Raw genomic sequence first — 15,037 nt, 5'->3', positions numbered from 1 at the left:
GGGGATCAGGTCCTGCAGTGAGGTAAGGAAGCGGAGGAGCTTTGCAGGAAACCGCGGCGGCTGCTACTGCCTCTTGGCGCTGGCAAGAGAAAGGGAGGCTGCGAGAAGGGGATGCTGAAGGTGAAACAGGCGTCGCTGCTGGAGAAGAGGGGTTGGGCAGGTGGGAAAGTTGGCTGGCGGGGCGGGCGCACGCCCGGGGAGCGGGTTGTGTGTGTGCGCGCGCCTGCCTGCCTGCGAGCCCGCACTTGGCCACGAGGGCTGGGGAGGGTCGCCGAGGGGAGACGGAAGCCGGGGGGCATGGGTGGAGTCGACGCCGCGCTGGGAAATTGAAGGGCGCGGGTAGCTTAGGAACCGCAGGTGGAGACAGAGCATCACGTGTGTGCTGTGGAGGGAGAAGGGGTGGGTGGGAGTTGTGGACACACAGCTTAGTATCCCAGTCCGGGGTGTGTGTATGTGTGTGTTTTGCTCTCTCTCCCTACGTGTGTGTGTGTAGAGAGAGGCAAGAGTTTGTATCTATTATGTGTCCCCGCGCGCGTCTGTCTCCTTCCACTCCGGGAGTTTGTGTATACAGTATATATGTACAGTATGTATATATATGCGCGCGCGTGTCTCGGGCGAGGAAGTTGGCCGGAGGGCGCCGAGGAGGACTAGGAGAGGGCTGCTTCTGAGAGGAGCCTCGTCCAAATCCTCGCCCGCTCTTTTCTTCCTCCTGCAGAAACTTTCCACTCATTTCCCCAGTCGTAGACCCCTTCTCCCCACGCAACTGAACTCCCGGCTGCCCTTGGCTGGCGGGACGGTGCCTGAGGGAGGAGCCTGAGGCGCAGCGAGAGGGGTTAAGCCCGGGGCCCCGTGGGAAGGAGGCATCAAGGGTAGGGGGTCGTGGAGGGGGGGAAGGGGTTGCTTCCAGAAAAAAGGGGGTTTTGTGTCTGGGGAAGTAAGTTGGAAGTTTCTGGAGGAGGAAGAAAAGAACGGATGAGGATTTGGACGAAAGAGTACATTAAGGGAAGTAGAGGCAGGCTGTGTACATGGCTGCAGGAGGGCAGGCTTTATGTGTTTTGGGGGGGCAGAATTGAGCTATCTGCCATGTGATTGGCTAGTTAAGTATTATTTATTTGTTCGTTTGTTTGATGGGGGGGAGCAGCTGCCCTCCCCGCCCCCTTTGGTTATGCCCATGGTTGTGCATCCAACAGCCCGCTGGCGGGGGGGGGGGGAATGAGGGGCTTTGTTTTAAAAAGTGCTTCAGAAAAGGGAGAATATCTTTGGGGAGGGAAAGATGCTGGTCTCCCAGGAACAACAACAAAACTTAGTGCCATTGCCATGAACAGATGGGGTGGAGCTGCTAGACCTGGAAGTAGAGCTTATTTCTAGGGCGTCTATACGTTGTGTTTGGGATATGTAATGCCAGTAGAAGAAGAAAGAAAGAGGGTGTGGGGAGCCTCTCTTGGGCAGCAGGCTTGTATGGAAGTGAGATCAGTAGCTCAGAAGCATGGTGGGGTGAACTAGAGGGCTTATTTGAACTTGCTAGGAGCAGGTCCAGTATTGCAGGCAGGAGTTGAAAGTGTTCTGGGGGGATTATAGACAGTTGTCATTGGAGGGGATATGCATACAGAAAGGGCGTAGGCAGTGCTATTTTTCTAGAAAAAGAAGTGCCGGAACTCACTATGAATGCCTCCCTTGTTGTCTTACAATGGTAATGGCTCCCACCTGAGAGGTGCCAGAACTGAGTTCTGGTGAGTTCTGGCTGAAAAAAGCCCTGGGCATTGGAATATAGGGAATTAACTAGTGCTGAGTTGCACTGCTCCCCTGATCTGATTAAGAAGGGTAGAATGGAAGGTGTATCTGAAAAAATCTGAATGGCACAAACTCAAATGTGTATTGTTAGGCTGAACACACCTGGCTTGTAGAGAGAGAGATGATGCTTCATGTGGGAACCGATGATGGGTCCTTGACAAAATGCTAGTCTCAGCTATATACGGTATTTGGAAAAGGAACAGACTGTGTGGAATAATAATAATACAGGACAGGTACCATCTAGATACAGTCTACTCTAAAGAAGAAGAAGAGTGTGTTGCAAAGGCTTTAGGAGAACTAAAATCCCAGGTACAGCTTGACTTTGCTCATTTGCTTCTGCTGCACCACTGCAGTAAGCACCTCCTCTCCATCTGTTCCAATGCTACCGTTTCTTCACATTCTTTGTCCTTCTTAGAACCGTAATGCCAGAATCCTTGCCAGTCATGCAAAGCGTTCATTATTTTTGTATAGGAGCTGTGGAATTGAAGTATTTGAATGACAAAATGCCTTTTAATACAATATGCCTACTTGTACTTTTATCACTGTTTAAAAACTAATTTTGTGTAGATATTGGTAGATACAGATTCATTTTTGTTGTGACATTGAAAGTGAAGTATTCAATTTTGTTTGAATATATTTAGGCACTGGCATAAAAATGAATACAGTAAATAGCCAAAGAAATAATTAAATACAGTAGGAACATATAGCTCTTCAATTCGCTTAAGCAATCTTTTTTTTCTGATTAAAATATTTTGGCTGCTAACTTGTCCTTCCATACAGTATGCAATTAAGTTCAACCAAAACTATCTCACAAATAAAAAAGGATTGCGGATTTCTTGATAGACCCCTCCAGTGATGGTTGCTAGACATTACTGGATTATGATTTGTTTAAAAAATTGGAATTTATATTAGTCAAAATAGAAATAGTGGCATAACATAATCATTTATTTTTAATGTACCACATTCGTATCCTCTATCTTTCCTCCAAAGATACTGCCAAATGCTATCTTGACAAGCACCCTGTGTAGTTGCATAGCCTGAGAAATAGTGACTGGCACAAGGTCAATTTGTGGCTATCTGAAATTACATCTCTCCAGTCCTACAGAACAATGCTAACCATGCCCTGAGGGATGATGAGAGTTGCAGATCCACTGCCACACCTGAATCCCTTCTGGCTTCTGCTGTTCAGGGTAGACCGTGGGACAGGCTGTTCTCTTGAGATTTTGCTGTACCAGTTTCAGGCTGGTACAGTAGAGAATATTTTTATATATGATCAACCACATATAAAGGGGAGGTAGATATTACTTCAAGGAAAAGTACACATTCTTCTTGACTCATCCTGATGTTTGAGCAGATAAATAGGCACAGAACGTGACAGATTTGCCAGTTACCTTGTTTTAGTGGTGCAGCCAGGAAAAATGAAACTAAGCTTGAGATAATAATGTGTATTTATTCCTATACTTGATAATGTGGTGAAGCAGTCATGCTGCATGGGGGAGGGCATGCACGTTTTGCTGGATAGGACTAGGAACTTCTGCCCAAAGTCCTGCCCTGAAGGCACCACTGCCCTACACCAGCACTTTGGGTAGAGGTTATGCATTTTTGTACACTAATGGAGCTCCCTCTTCCAAAGTTTGATGAAGGTTAATGTTTTACTCAAGCTATGCAATCCAGAGAAATAGGAGTAAGCCATAGCACGGCTTGACAATGGACGTTGGCATAAATTAGCAAAATAAGGTGACATTGAATTGGGAGAATTTGTTTCGGGACAAGTCTGGTGGAAGTCAAGGAGCGGTGTTTGGTAATGGGGCTTGGTTAAAATGGAAGAAATGCTGGGGGTGAATGACGTTTGGGGAGGCGAATGAGGTTTGGGCTAAGTGAGAATGGGGGGGGGGAGTGAAGGGGAGGAGGCCATGCTGTTGGAAATACTGGGGTGCCATAAAAGGAAAAGGTTATTGGTCCTACCTTTTGCCTTTTAGCTCACATGTGGCTGCTCCTCAGGAGCTCAGAGTTTCAGCTATATATACATTTTAAATGGGTCTGTGTAAGTAGGCCAGAAGTCATGAAGGTTCAATAGTTGTTACGAGATTTTTTTAAAAAACCAGCTATACTAGTCACAACAAATGTTCTAGTAATAATAATAAGAATAATTTATTTATACCCTGCCCATCTGGCTGGGCCTCCCCAGCCACTCTGGGCGGCTTCCATAAAAACCAAAAATACAGTAAAATGTCACACGTTAAAAACTTCCCTGAACAGGGCTGCCTTAAGATGTCTCCTGAATGTCAGGTAGTTGTTTATCGCTTTGACATCTGCTGGAAGGGCGTTCCACAGGGCGGGCGCCACTACCGAGAAGGCCCTACTGAGAATAGCCACAATTTACAGTCATACCTCGAGTTGAATGTGCTTTGGGTTGAGTGTGTTCGAGTTGCGCGTTACTTCCGGGTTTCGCTGCTTGCGCAGATGCTCAAAATCATGTCACGCGCGTGCGCAGAAGTGGTGAAATGCAGCATGCGCAGACGCATCGTCGCGTCTTGCGTTCCATTCGGGATGCGAACGGGGCTCTGGAACAGATCCCGTTCGCATCCCAAGGTACCACTGTATTGAAATCTGAAGAGGTGAAGCAATTTCTTTATTCTTGCACACAATCCTTCATACTCACTGATGATACCCCCAACTCTAAAATGTGAAATGACGCTGCTGATAAAGTGAGAAACAGTGACTGGGTGGGTGCCTGAAGTGAGGAAAAATGAAGGGGCTGAGTTATATAATAAATAAATTGGGAAAGAGGCATGGAAAGAAAGGTGTAGAAATAGGATTACAGATTTATCAGGCTTCTTGAGGAGTGCCCATCATCTTCATGCAAAATGTAAGTGGGAAGAAGCCAGGGGATTTGGAAAGAGCCAATAATTTTTTATTGCTTAACTATGGGTGGTGTAAACAAATGTCTGTACACTTCTAAACAGCCTCCCATCTAATTGTGATAATGAGCATCTCCAAACACAAAATGAGGTGGTGGCTGATTTTTGGGGTTATGAAATGCAGCAAGTTGTTAGGTAAGTTAGTATTATTGTAATATTACTACCTGGGGCAAGTACTTGTGGGATTTGGGGGGGGTACCATGTACCTGGGACGCGGGTGGCACTGTGGGCTAAACCACAGAGCCTAGGACTTGCTGATCAGAAGGTCAACGGTTTGAATCCCCTCGACGGGGTGAGCTCCCGTTGCTCGGTCCCTGCTCCTGCCAACCTAGCAGTTCGAAAGCACGTCAAAGTGCAAGTAGATAAATAGGTACCGCTCCGGCGGGAAGGTAAACAGCGTTTCCGTGCGCTGCTCTGGTTTGCTAGAAGCAGCTTAGTCACGCTGGCCACATGACCCAGAAGCTGTATGCCGGCTCCCTCGGCCAGTAAAGCGAAATGAGTGCCGCAACCCCAGAGTCGGCCACGACTGGACCTTTACCTTACCATGTACCTTGACTTGAGTGGTGGGATCAGCATTTGCTGTTTTGCCTCAGACATCATCATGTCTTCGGCTGGGCCAGACTAGACAGGACAAAGCTTTACAAAAGTTAAATCTGCCTAATTTGGAGCCAGAAATTATTATTAGATATATAAGCAATAGCCTAGTAATTTTTTTCCACAGACTAGTAAATTTTGCATACTTATTGACAAGTCATATACCAACTTTATATGTTCTGAAGCTACTTTCAATGGTCACCAGTTTAGCAGAGAGGGTCAGATTTGATGAAGTGAACATGCGTGGGGGTCGACCGAAGTTGCTGAGCTTTTTTAAGGATTTTACCTCAGGACATATACAGCCATGGGGCCTGGATTAAATTGACTGGTGGGCCGGATTAGGCCCCCCAAAATCGACTTTGGGCATGCCCAGCATAAGGCTGTCAGTCATAATGGCTATGCAACTGTCTGCAGAGGCGGCATGTTGCTGTATACCAGTTGCTATTGCATTAATATCTTGATTTTGGGCTTCTCATAGGGGCCACGTTGGAAACAACATGCTGGATTAAGCAGGTTTTTGATCTGCCAGGAGGGCTCTCCTTATTTAATTTGTGTTAACAAATTCTCATATACAGCAAAACCTTGACTTGTGTGCATTTATGGTAATTTGTATGTATTTAGCTTTACACGTGTGGCAAATATTTGAAAAAAATAAAAATAACAAGGGTATGGAAATGGAACAGGGTTCCAGGAAAAATTACTTTGGTAATCCCACCTGTCATTAAACCCAATGTGTTTTGGCTATACACAATTTTGGCTTTAGGTGGTATCCCTGGAGCATAACCCCCACTTAAGTTGTAGCCTTAGTGTACTAAAATTTGGACTGTTTTTATTCTTTCCACATTGTTTATGGATCTATCTAACATAGCCCCATTAGTCACTCTTTTTCTTATGAGAAAGTTTCTCCAAACCCTTGACCATTTAAATTGTCCATTTGGTACCAATTTTCAGCTATATTCCAGTGCCTCTTTCTGGCTATGGTGCTGGTTTGTGAGCTACAGGCAGTGCTGGGCAGAGATTACTTGGCTACAATACTCCATGCTCTCTTTTTTTAAATATAATTTTTATTGAACTTTCACTTTAAACAATAAACAATAATTTCCAATATGCGCCTACCAATCTCATTCCCTACTGCTCTGCCAAGTTTATGACTTCCCTCCATCCCGCCAACAAGCTTTCCCTTTTCAAATCTATATCTCACAGTTTAGTCTTATATTATAAAGTCTACATCGTAGGATTTATTTCAATCCTGCTAGTGTCTTCAAACTTCTACAGTTATTATTTATATAGTCAATAAATTTACTCCAGTCTCTTTGGAATTTTAGATCCATACTCCATACTCTTTTAACTTCCAGGCTGGACTGCTGCAAGGCACTCTGTGTGTGGCTCCCCTTGATGATTGGGAAATCTGGCCCCAAATGCAGTGATTGTGTCACTGATCAGGTAGACTGTTTGGAGCACATATAATTGGGTTTTAAAACAGCTGCTCTGGTTGCCAGTTTGTTTCCAGGCCTAATTCAAGATGTTCATATTGATGTTTAAAGCTATAAACAACTTAGGCCTCAAATGTCTGAAATGCACCATCTATTCCAACAGACCCCATCAGGTGTTAAAAACAGGAAAGAAGCTCTCTTGATAGGTTCCACCACCCTCTGAAGTGTGGTGAATGGCAATGCAGGAGAAGGCTTTCTTTGTGGTAACTCCTAAATTGTGGAACTCCTTTCGCCACAGACGTGTGCCTAGCAGTTTCATTATACAGCTTCCATTGTATGCTGGGGTCATGTGTCTTTACCTTGGCCTTTGGCAGTTGAGGAATCTTTGTGGGACCCACCTCTTCTGTTTTGTTTAATCTATACAGAGCTGCTTTTGTGTGGTTTTGCTTTACAATTGTATAAGCTGTTTAACTTGCTTTTAAAGGATATGAAATTTTACGATCAGATAACTTAATAAGTATGACTGTGTAAGCAGAACTGCAAACAATACTTTAAATATGTCTGTACAATAAATTTATTTAGCTGCAGTATGATACTTTTTCTGATATTCTTTCTAATAATTTCTGACCTAGAGTTTCTTTTTTTCAGTCTTGCAACAACCTGATGTTCATTTGTATATTCCTGTAGAGTTAGTGTCAAGAGGGTCACTTTCTCTTGTCTTTTCCCCCCTTGCAGCTCTGGTAAAATCTAGATCAGAGTTTGTGAGCATCATTCAGGTGGTCTGCGGCATGTCTGTGGAAATACAATTAAAAATCATACAGAATTTAACGCAGCACATTACAATAAATCCTAGGCAATTTTCAAGTAGTCTAGTGGAGGGAGGGGGGGAGTTTAGGAACCACTTGTCTAGATGAAGGAACCACAGGGGGAAAAAATGCTGTTCTTCAAGGGCGTCATCCATGTGGGGCTGTGGGGGCTGAGCCCCCCAATTTAAAATGAGGGGGCTGGCCCGCCTCAGTATTCAATAGCCCACACCATGAAAGGAGGCCTGATGGGGCATGTCATGCCCTCCAAATGGCCTGCTGTGGCTGTGATGGGCTCTGTCGGCCCCTCCTGTTGCAGCGGAGCCTGTCACAGCCGCAGGAGGGCCTGTCAGGCCTCTTTCCACAGTGCGAAGTCATGTGCGTGCCAGGCCCCCACAATGTTAGACAGAACCCTGTGCATCTGGTGTTCTTTATCACACAAATGTCACATTCCGTTTTGGGGCAAATTCGCAAAGACGTTCCCACCGAACTGGAGTAAAGTATCAATCCACCTAAAAAAAAACTGGTCGATTTTTGAATTAACTCTCCTTAACCATTTTTTATCTTGTCCCCCACACTGAGTACATGGGAGGTTTAGTATATGTATTTCTAATATATCCTGATCCAGACATTTGTCAGCACCTGTATGTTTAAACTTTAAAAGCTTCTCTATACTTTTTTTGACATCAAGTGCTCTCAGTCTGTGTCAATATAGTTCAGGTGGAGACTTCTTTGCTTCATAAATTACTTTGAGGTTTGTTTATTTTTACAATCAAGCATTATATAAATTTTATGAAGTAAAATAAATATAATGCATTTCTTATTATTGGACAAATCTAAATTATTCCTTCTAATATGTTTACACAGGCATCCCTAAACTCGGCCCTCCAGGTGTTTAGGGACTACAACTCCCATCATCCCTAGGTAATGAGACCAGTGGTCAGGGATGATGGGAATTGTAGCCCCAAAACATCTGGAGGGCCGAGTTTGGGGATGTCTGCGTTTACACATCCATGCAAAGTTTTCAGAAACCCCCCTTATCACCTACATGTATTATCTTTCTGCAAGCTGAGATAGTAGAGCAGGCTTCCTCAACCTCAGCCCTCCAGATGTTTTGAGACTACACTTCCCATCATCCCTGACCACTGGTCCTGCTAGCTAGGGCTCATGGGAGTTGTAGGCCAAAAACATCTGGAGGGCTGAGGAAGCCTGTAGTAGAGAATTGAACTATTCTTCATCCTTTCAAACCCTCATTCTGATGATACACTCTGGATTGAAATTAATGTCCATGATAATTTTGGTTGATTAATGGATTGAATACAGAAGTTGAATACAACCCTCTGTCTTTATTTTACATGTTGATAATTAGCAGTATGGCCCAAGTGCCATTTGCAATGGAGGGTAGGGTTCCTGTTCCTTTAAGAGTACAGTGGTAGCTCGGGTTACATACACTTCAGGTTACAGACTCCGCTAACCCAGAAATAGTACCTTGGGTTAAGAACTTTGCTTCAGGATGAGAACAGGAATCGTGCTCTGGCAGCGCGGCAGCAGCAAGAGGTCCCATTAGCTAAAGTGGTGCGCTTCAGGTTAAGAGCAGTTTCAGGTTAAGAACGGACCTCCGGAATGAATTAAGTACTTAACCCAAGGTACCACTGTACTGCATCAGAAAATTGCTTCCCTCCCAACTCCTGCATCACAAAGACATTCCCATAGCTGTCAACTTACAGATTTGAAAATAAGGGACCAGCAGCCAAAATAAGGGACCTGCAGCCTCACCTGTTCCAGGCACTCCAGTCTTCCTGTCCTCCTGCAGTCTGGTCAAACATGCTGGTAGCTTTGAGAACACTGTCCAACCAACTTTGTAACCAGAGGTTCAACTGAATAGAATCTGAATCACATGCACCACGAGGCCTATGCAGCCTCAACTTAAGATGGCTCCCCGGCCTGGCTTTGCACTGCAAAGTTTGCAGCAGCACGTGCAACAAAATGGCGTCTAGCATCCAAAAAAACCCTCAGCTTGCATTTACTAGCCACACACAAGGCATGCAAGCTCCACCCCCCAGTCGTTCTTAGACTTCTTATTGGGTGAGCAACACAGCCAAGCAACACAGTTGAAGCCTCCCTCCTCCCTGGCCGGCGTGGTGTTGGAATAAGGGACTGTCCCTTCAAATAAGGGACACTTGACAGCTATGCATTCCTTTTTCTTCATATTCCAAATGAAGACATGTGTGTCTTCACACCTTGTAACCCTGTCTTAAGCAATTTCTAAACACGGAATTGCCATTTGGAATGTAAAATGCCATTTTGTTTTACTGAGTGTTGATTTGCAACAGAAACAGAAAGGCATGCACTATCAGACTTTTAATGCATTTTACATTGAGATTCATTCTGTGAGTTAGACTACAGCTCTAAACAATTACTAGGCATGAAGCTGATAGGAACTTATTTCAGAGTAAGCATGCACAGCATTGTCCAGTAAGTGCAACTAAGTCTGTTAGTAAATCTCACTGAGCTTGGTGAGACTTGCCTGTGAGCTGACATGTGCAGAATTACACTGCAAGTCATAGAAATGTGATGAGGTCAGAAACAGAGCAAATACATTATTTCTGCTGTGGAGTTTGCAGAATCCAGATAATTGGCTTTCTAAGCTGCCTCCACACAACTACCGGGAGCAGGGCTACACCTCTGGTATTGGATATACTTCAAGTTGGCCTCTGCATGTTGTTGTTGACTGTACATCAAGAAAACGTACATGTGAGCAGCTTCTCGTTCATCAGCTTCCACATACCTTCCAACATTTCTCCAATGAAAATAGGGACGTTCTATATAATAATAACAATACCGTGCCCATCTGACTGGGTTGCTCCAGTCACCCTGGGTGGCTTCCAACAAAAGCATAATAAAACATTAAACATTTAAAAACTTCTCTGAAGGCAGTCCTGAATAATAGGTCTTCTAAATGTTGTATAGTTACTTATCTCCTTGGCTTGGGGGTTGCATAACTCCATACCTTCCAACATTTCTCTGATGAAAATAGGGACATCCTAAGGAAAAGTGGGACATTCTGGCATCAAATCAGAAACTAGGACAGCTTCTGTAAATCTGGGACTGTTCGTGGAAAATAGGGACACTTGGAGGGTCTGCTTCCATCCATGAATAGAGCTATTCATATGCAGGTTGTCTGGCAGTGTGTTTGATGCCTGAAATTATCTAGCAGCATGGCGTTCCTCCTGATAATTGCACAGTGTGATTCATAATATTAATGAGTAAAGGGTAGCCTACTGGTGTGACATCAGGATAGCTACCTTGTACCAAGCCAAAAGTAATAAGACAGAAATCCAAATATTCCCAAGTTACAGGGAACCAGGCAGAGGGCCTTCTCAGTAGTGGCGCCCTCCCTGTGGAATCCCCTCCCACCAGATGTCAAAGAGAACAACAACTACCAGACTTTTAGAAGCCATCTGAAGGCAGCCCTGTTTAGGGAAGCTTTTAATGTTTGATGTATTAGAGTATTTTAATTTATTTATTTTTTGGAAGCCGCCCAGAGTGGCTGGGGAAGCCCAGCCAGATGGGCGGGGTACAAATGATAAATTATTATTATTATTATTCTATCTTTTTGCGTAGAATTGTTTGTGGTTATCCTTCAGTAGATGCCCCCACCCACAGATGCTATGGTTTAAAACAGGCTTCCTCAACCTCGGCCCTCCATATGTTTTTGGCCTACAACTCCCATGAGCCCTAGCTAGCAGGACCAGTGGTCAGGGATGATGGGAATTGTGGTCTCAAAACATCTGGAGGGCCGATTTTGAGGAAGCCTGGTTTAAAATTAGGAAATTTAATTCATACTGTCCACTGGTTTGTATCACATGGAATCATACTGAAGAGCTTGACGCTTCCTTTTATAAGGTTGGAAAGACTTTTAACCACAAGCCTGTCGTGCTTCCACCTGTCAATGTTTCGTGAGAAATATTGCCTTGGAACTCTGCGTTATAAGAGACAGTATAAATTAGCAGTAAAAAGATGAAGCTGGCAAGATTAACTCTTAAAATATGTTACCTTCTCAAGTAATCTGAGATTCAAGTCCTCCGGCCCTCTAGAGGGAGATGAAGCATGCATGCCTTTATCTGCAGTTTTTCCTCATTTTAACATGGCAATTTGTCAGCCTGCCCTAGATGGAAATCTGTAAAGGCCTTAGGTAGGCCTTCATCTTTCTGAAGCCCTGCAGTGTGCTGTTCATTTATGTATGTTTCTTCTCCTCTGGAACCTTCAGCGCAAGCTGATTGCTTTCCATTTCTTCACTATTTCTGGTTGTATATTTGCTTACAGACTGCATGTTAGATGGTTCCTTTGTCTCCCTCTCCTGTACCGGATATTCTCTCAGAGGGATTTTCTATTAGGGATCTGTTCCTCCGGCAATGCTGCTTTGTAACACACTGCAGGCCTCAGCAGGTAAAAAGATGGTGATTATGCTCATACATTTTCCATTCACCTTTCAGATTATGCTTGTTCTACTCTTTAGGAAACCGTGAATTGAAGTCTGTGGCCAGTTTATTTGAGAAAGATAGCTGAAATGCTTTGATGGTAGCGATATAAGATAAATTTTATATAACCACATATTGGGCAAAATGGATGTTAGTGGAAAATAATAGTATAACTCAAGTAAGCTCTCGTTAGATAAAAGGGGGGAGGGTTTTCCTGTTCCTTTGTATTTCTTGTGATCTTTCAAAACTCATCTATAAGAAACTGCATTCAAGATTAAGTTCTTTGATTTCTGTAGAAAAACCTATTTATGGAGACATTTCAAAAGTTCAGATATTCAAAAAGACACTGCTGTGGAATTTAGGAATAAGTAAATGTTATTAGCTATAGGGTTTATGGTGACATAAGCTTTGTCAGATGTATGTATGAAGGGTGATAGGGAGGAATATATAATTTTATTGTATGATTAACTGTCTTTTGGAAAACGAAGGAAATCAGGTTTTTAGACATTCAGCAATGGAAAAAAAAATATTACTCCTGACTTGTTTTCAAAGAGGTATATTGCTCTATAATTTAGAGCAGGATTACTAATGTTTAAAATACCGCATGGCTTATGTTGTTGTTTTTTCTCATCCTAAAAAGTGACCTTCAGTGTCAGCACTAGTGCAGATTCATATGCTAATTTATTGTGGACTCTTGACTGCACTTGGATAAAACAGAATGCCTGGCAAAACTTCTTGCTGCAGTCCTGGGCTTCTTTACACAAATGTATAGTAAGGTTATTTTTGCAGTACAGATATATGCCATATGTTTAAGTGGCAAAACTGATAAAAGTTGTGTTACATAAGTGTATAGGCTACCGGGAGAATCATTTAGCAATATATCTCTGATTTCCCCTAAATGTTTTCCACAGTAATTTTATTGTTATCAAATCAGTGAAATTTATTATTCACTTTGAAACTTAGATCAACTTTGATTTTTACATTGTGGATTATGATGAAGCAGGAAAATCAGAAACTGCCTTATACCAGATCAGACCATTGACCCATCCAGCTAGCTACTGTGTACACTGAGTAGCAATTGCTCCCCAGGGTTTTGGTAAAAGGTAATGGTACCCCTGACCATTAGGTCTAGTTGTGGCCGACTCTGGGGTTGCAGTGCTCATCTCGCTTTATTGGCTGAAGGAGCTGGCGTACAGCTTCTGGGTCATGTGGCCAGCATGACTAATCCACTTCTGGCAAACCAGAGCAGCGCACAGAAATGCCGTTTACCTTCCCGACAGAGCGGTACCTTTATCTACTTGCACTTTGATGTGCTTTTGAACTGCTAGGTTGGCAGGAGCAGGGACCAAGCAATGAGAGTTCACCCCATCGCGGGGATTCGAACCGCCGACCTTCTGATCAGCAAATCCTAGGCTCTGTGGTTTAACCCACAGTGCCACCCGTGTCCCCCCAGGGTTTGGGGGGGGGAGCATAAATACGGGATCTTTCGTGTGCATAGCATATTCTCACTCATAAAAGTGAGAGGGAATGCACAGAGCAAGCAGTGTAAAAACATTCCTACAGAAGAAACTGCAACTTGCAATATAGACCCCTGGTGTTGCAAATATTCATATTTTTACTTCATGAAAAAATATTTTGAAATCAGTTGAATTCCTAACAGTAGCACGGTAAGGCTGTTTTATAATATTAGGCATACCATTTGTAAAAATGAGTGATTCTGCAATATATTTATTAACTTCAGTTCTAGTCTGCCCATCTACTCTCCCCATAGGGCAGAGTAAGAGTACAAGTAGTATATATTTTTATGTGGCCAGGAACAGTATGTAAAACCCTAAGTGTTTCCACCCACAAAGTTGTGTTCTGCAAGTTCACTGCTTTAACTAAACTGCATAGAATTCTTAATCAGTCACACAGCAGAAGACATGTTTACAATTATGTATGGAACAGAGTAGTCTACAAATGCAAATATTTTTGCTCTTCTCTCAAAAACCCTATTCAAATGACCAATGAATAAACAGAAGGGGGTGGAATCAGCATCAATGTCTGTGGGGTCACTGTGACCTCTTCTAATGTTCTTTATAGAGTGTCTCTGTGCTGTTCAAGTCATACAACAACTTTGGCAAAACAAACAAATCAGTTAGACCAGTTCAGTATGTCGAATACCTTACGTAATTCGGCCTTCTGCTTATCATACACTATATTAGTAGCCTAGATTGCTTTCTATGTAGCCAGGAATAAAGGACTCTTAAACTCTTCCTTATGGAAAGCTCTGTGTAATTCAAAACAATTATACCAACTGAAGCTGTTCTTCCAAAACTTACTGTTGTGCCTATTTTATATACCATATTTTTCGCCCTATAGGACGCACTTTTTCCCCTCCAAAAATGAAGGGGAAATGTGTGTGCGTCCTATGGGGCGAATGCAGGCTTTCGCTGAAGCCTGGAGAGCGAGAGGGGTCGGACCCCTCTTGCTCTCCAGGCTTCAGGAGAGCCCCAGCGCCAGCCTCACAAGGTCGGGGGACAGAAGGAGGCGGAACGCCGCCATCCCGCTGTCTCCCGAAGTGGTTTGGAGGCTGATGGCGGGGAGACCCCGCCGCCAGCCCCGCAAGCTCCGGGGACAGCTGGGAGGCGCAGCGCGTCTCCCCACTGTCCCCGGACCTGATCTGAAGGCAGGCTGCGGGGAGAAGAGCGCTTCTCCCCGCTGCCGGCCTCGCAAGCACCTGGGGGAAAAATAATTCCCCCCCCCTTTATTTCCCCCCCCAAAAACTTGATGCGTCCTATGGGCCGGTGCGTCCTATGGGGCGAAAGATACGGTACCTTGGAGGCAAAACATGATCAGGATGTTCCCTTCAGAACAATTTGAAATCACTGCCTGAGTTCATAAAGGTCTTGGAGCATCATAAATGGCACATTTGGCTAATCACCTTCCTCTTTCTCTGACCTAATTGCATAACTGAAGCCTATTGGCTGGAACTGTTCAGAAATGGCTTTCTTGATTTCAAACCACCACATTCT

At 43.9% G+C, this 15,037-nt stretch overlaps 1 protein-coding gene and 1 long non-coding RNA gene across 4 annotated transcripts in view; one reads left to right on the top strand and one right to left on the bottom strand.

Annotated features, from left to right (window-relative positions):
• Position 1: 1 nt before the first annotated feature.
• The window catches only part of UGT8 (UDP glycosyltransferase 8), a 40,456-nt gene continuing 25,420 nt past the window's right edge, over positions 2-15,037 (top strand). The window contains exon 1 of one of the 2 annotated variants that reach the window (XM_081208122.1): positions 2-22. Coding sequence is in view for 1 of the 2 variants with exons in the window: in XM_081208120.1 (XP_081064246.1) it covers positions 11,958-11,991 (34 nt within the window). In the remaining variant the exon portion in view is untranslated. Of the gene's footprint in view, positions 23-11,942; positions 11,992-15,037 lie in introns of those variants that run through there. The other variant, XM_081208120.1, reaches the window with a different exon arrangement.
• On the bottom strand, positions 7,296-14,994 carry LOC308594780. Of its 2 annotated transcripts, XR_014011602.1 has the most exons (3): positions 14,840-14,974; positions 11,599-11,983; positions 7,296-7,531 (listed from the first exon to the last, which is right to left on the bottom strand). It is a non-coding gene; the product is annotated as an uncharacterized lncRNA (long non-coding RNA). The 2 variants fall into 2 exon arrangements; XR_014011601.1 differs by lacking the exon at positions 11,599-11,983 and having other exon boundaries at positions 14,840-14,994.

This window comes from Podarcis bocagei (assembly GCF_964188305.1).
Source record: "Podarcis bocagei genome assembly, chromosome: 9".
NCBI lineage: Eukaryota > Metazoa > Chordata > Lepidosauria > Squamata > Lacertidae > Podarcis > Podarcis bocagei.
Note: the sequence above shows the minus strand (reverse complement) of the source record. Positions and strands in the feature narration are given on the sequence as shown.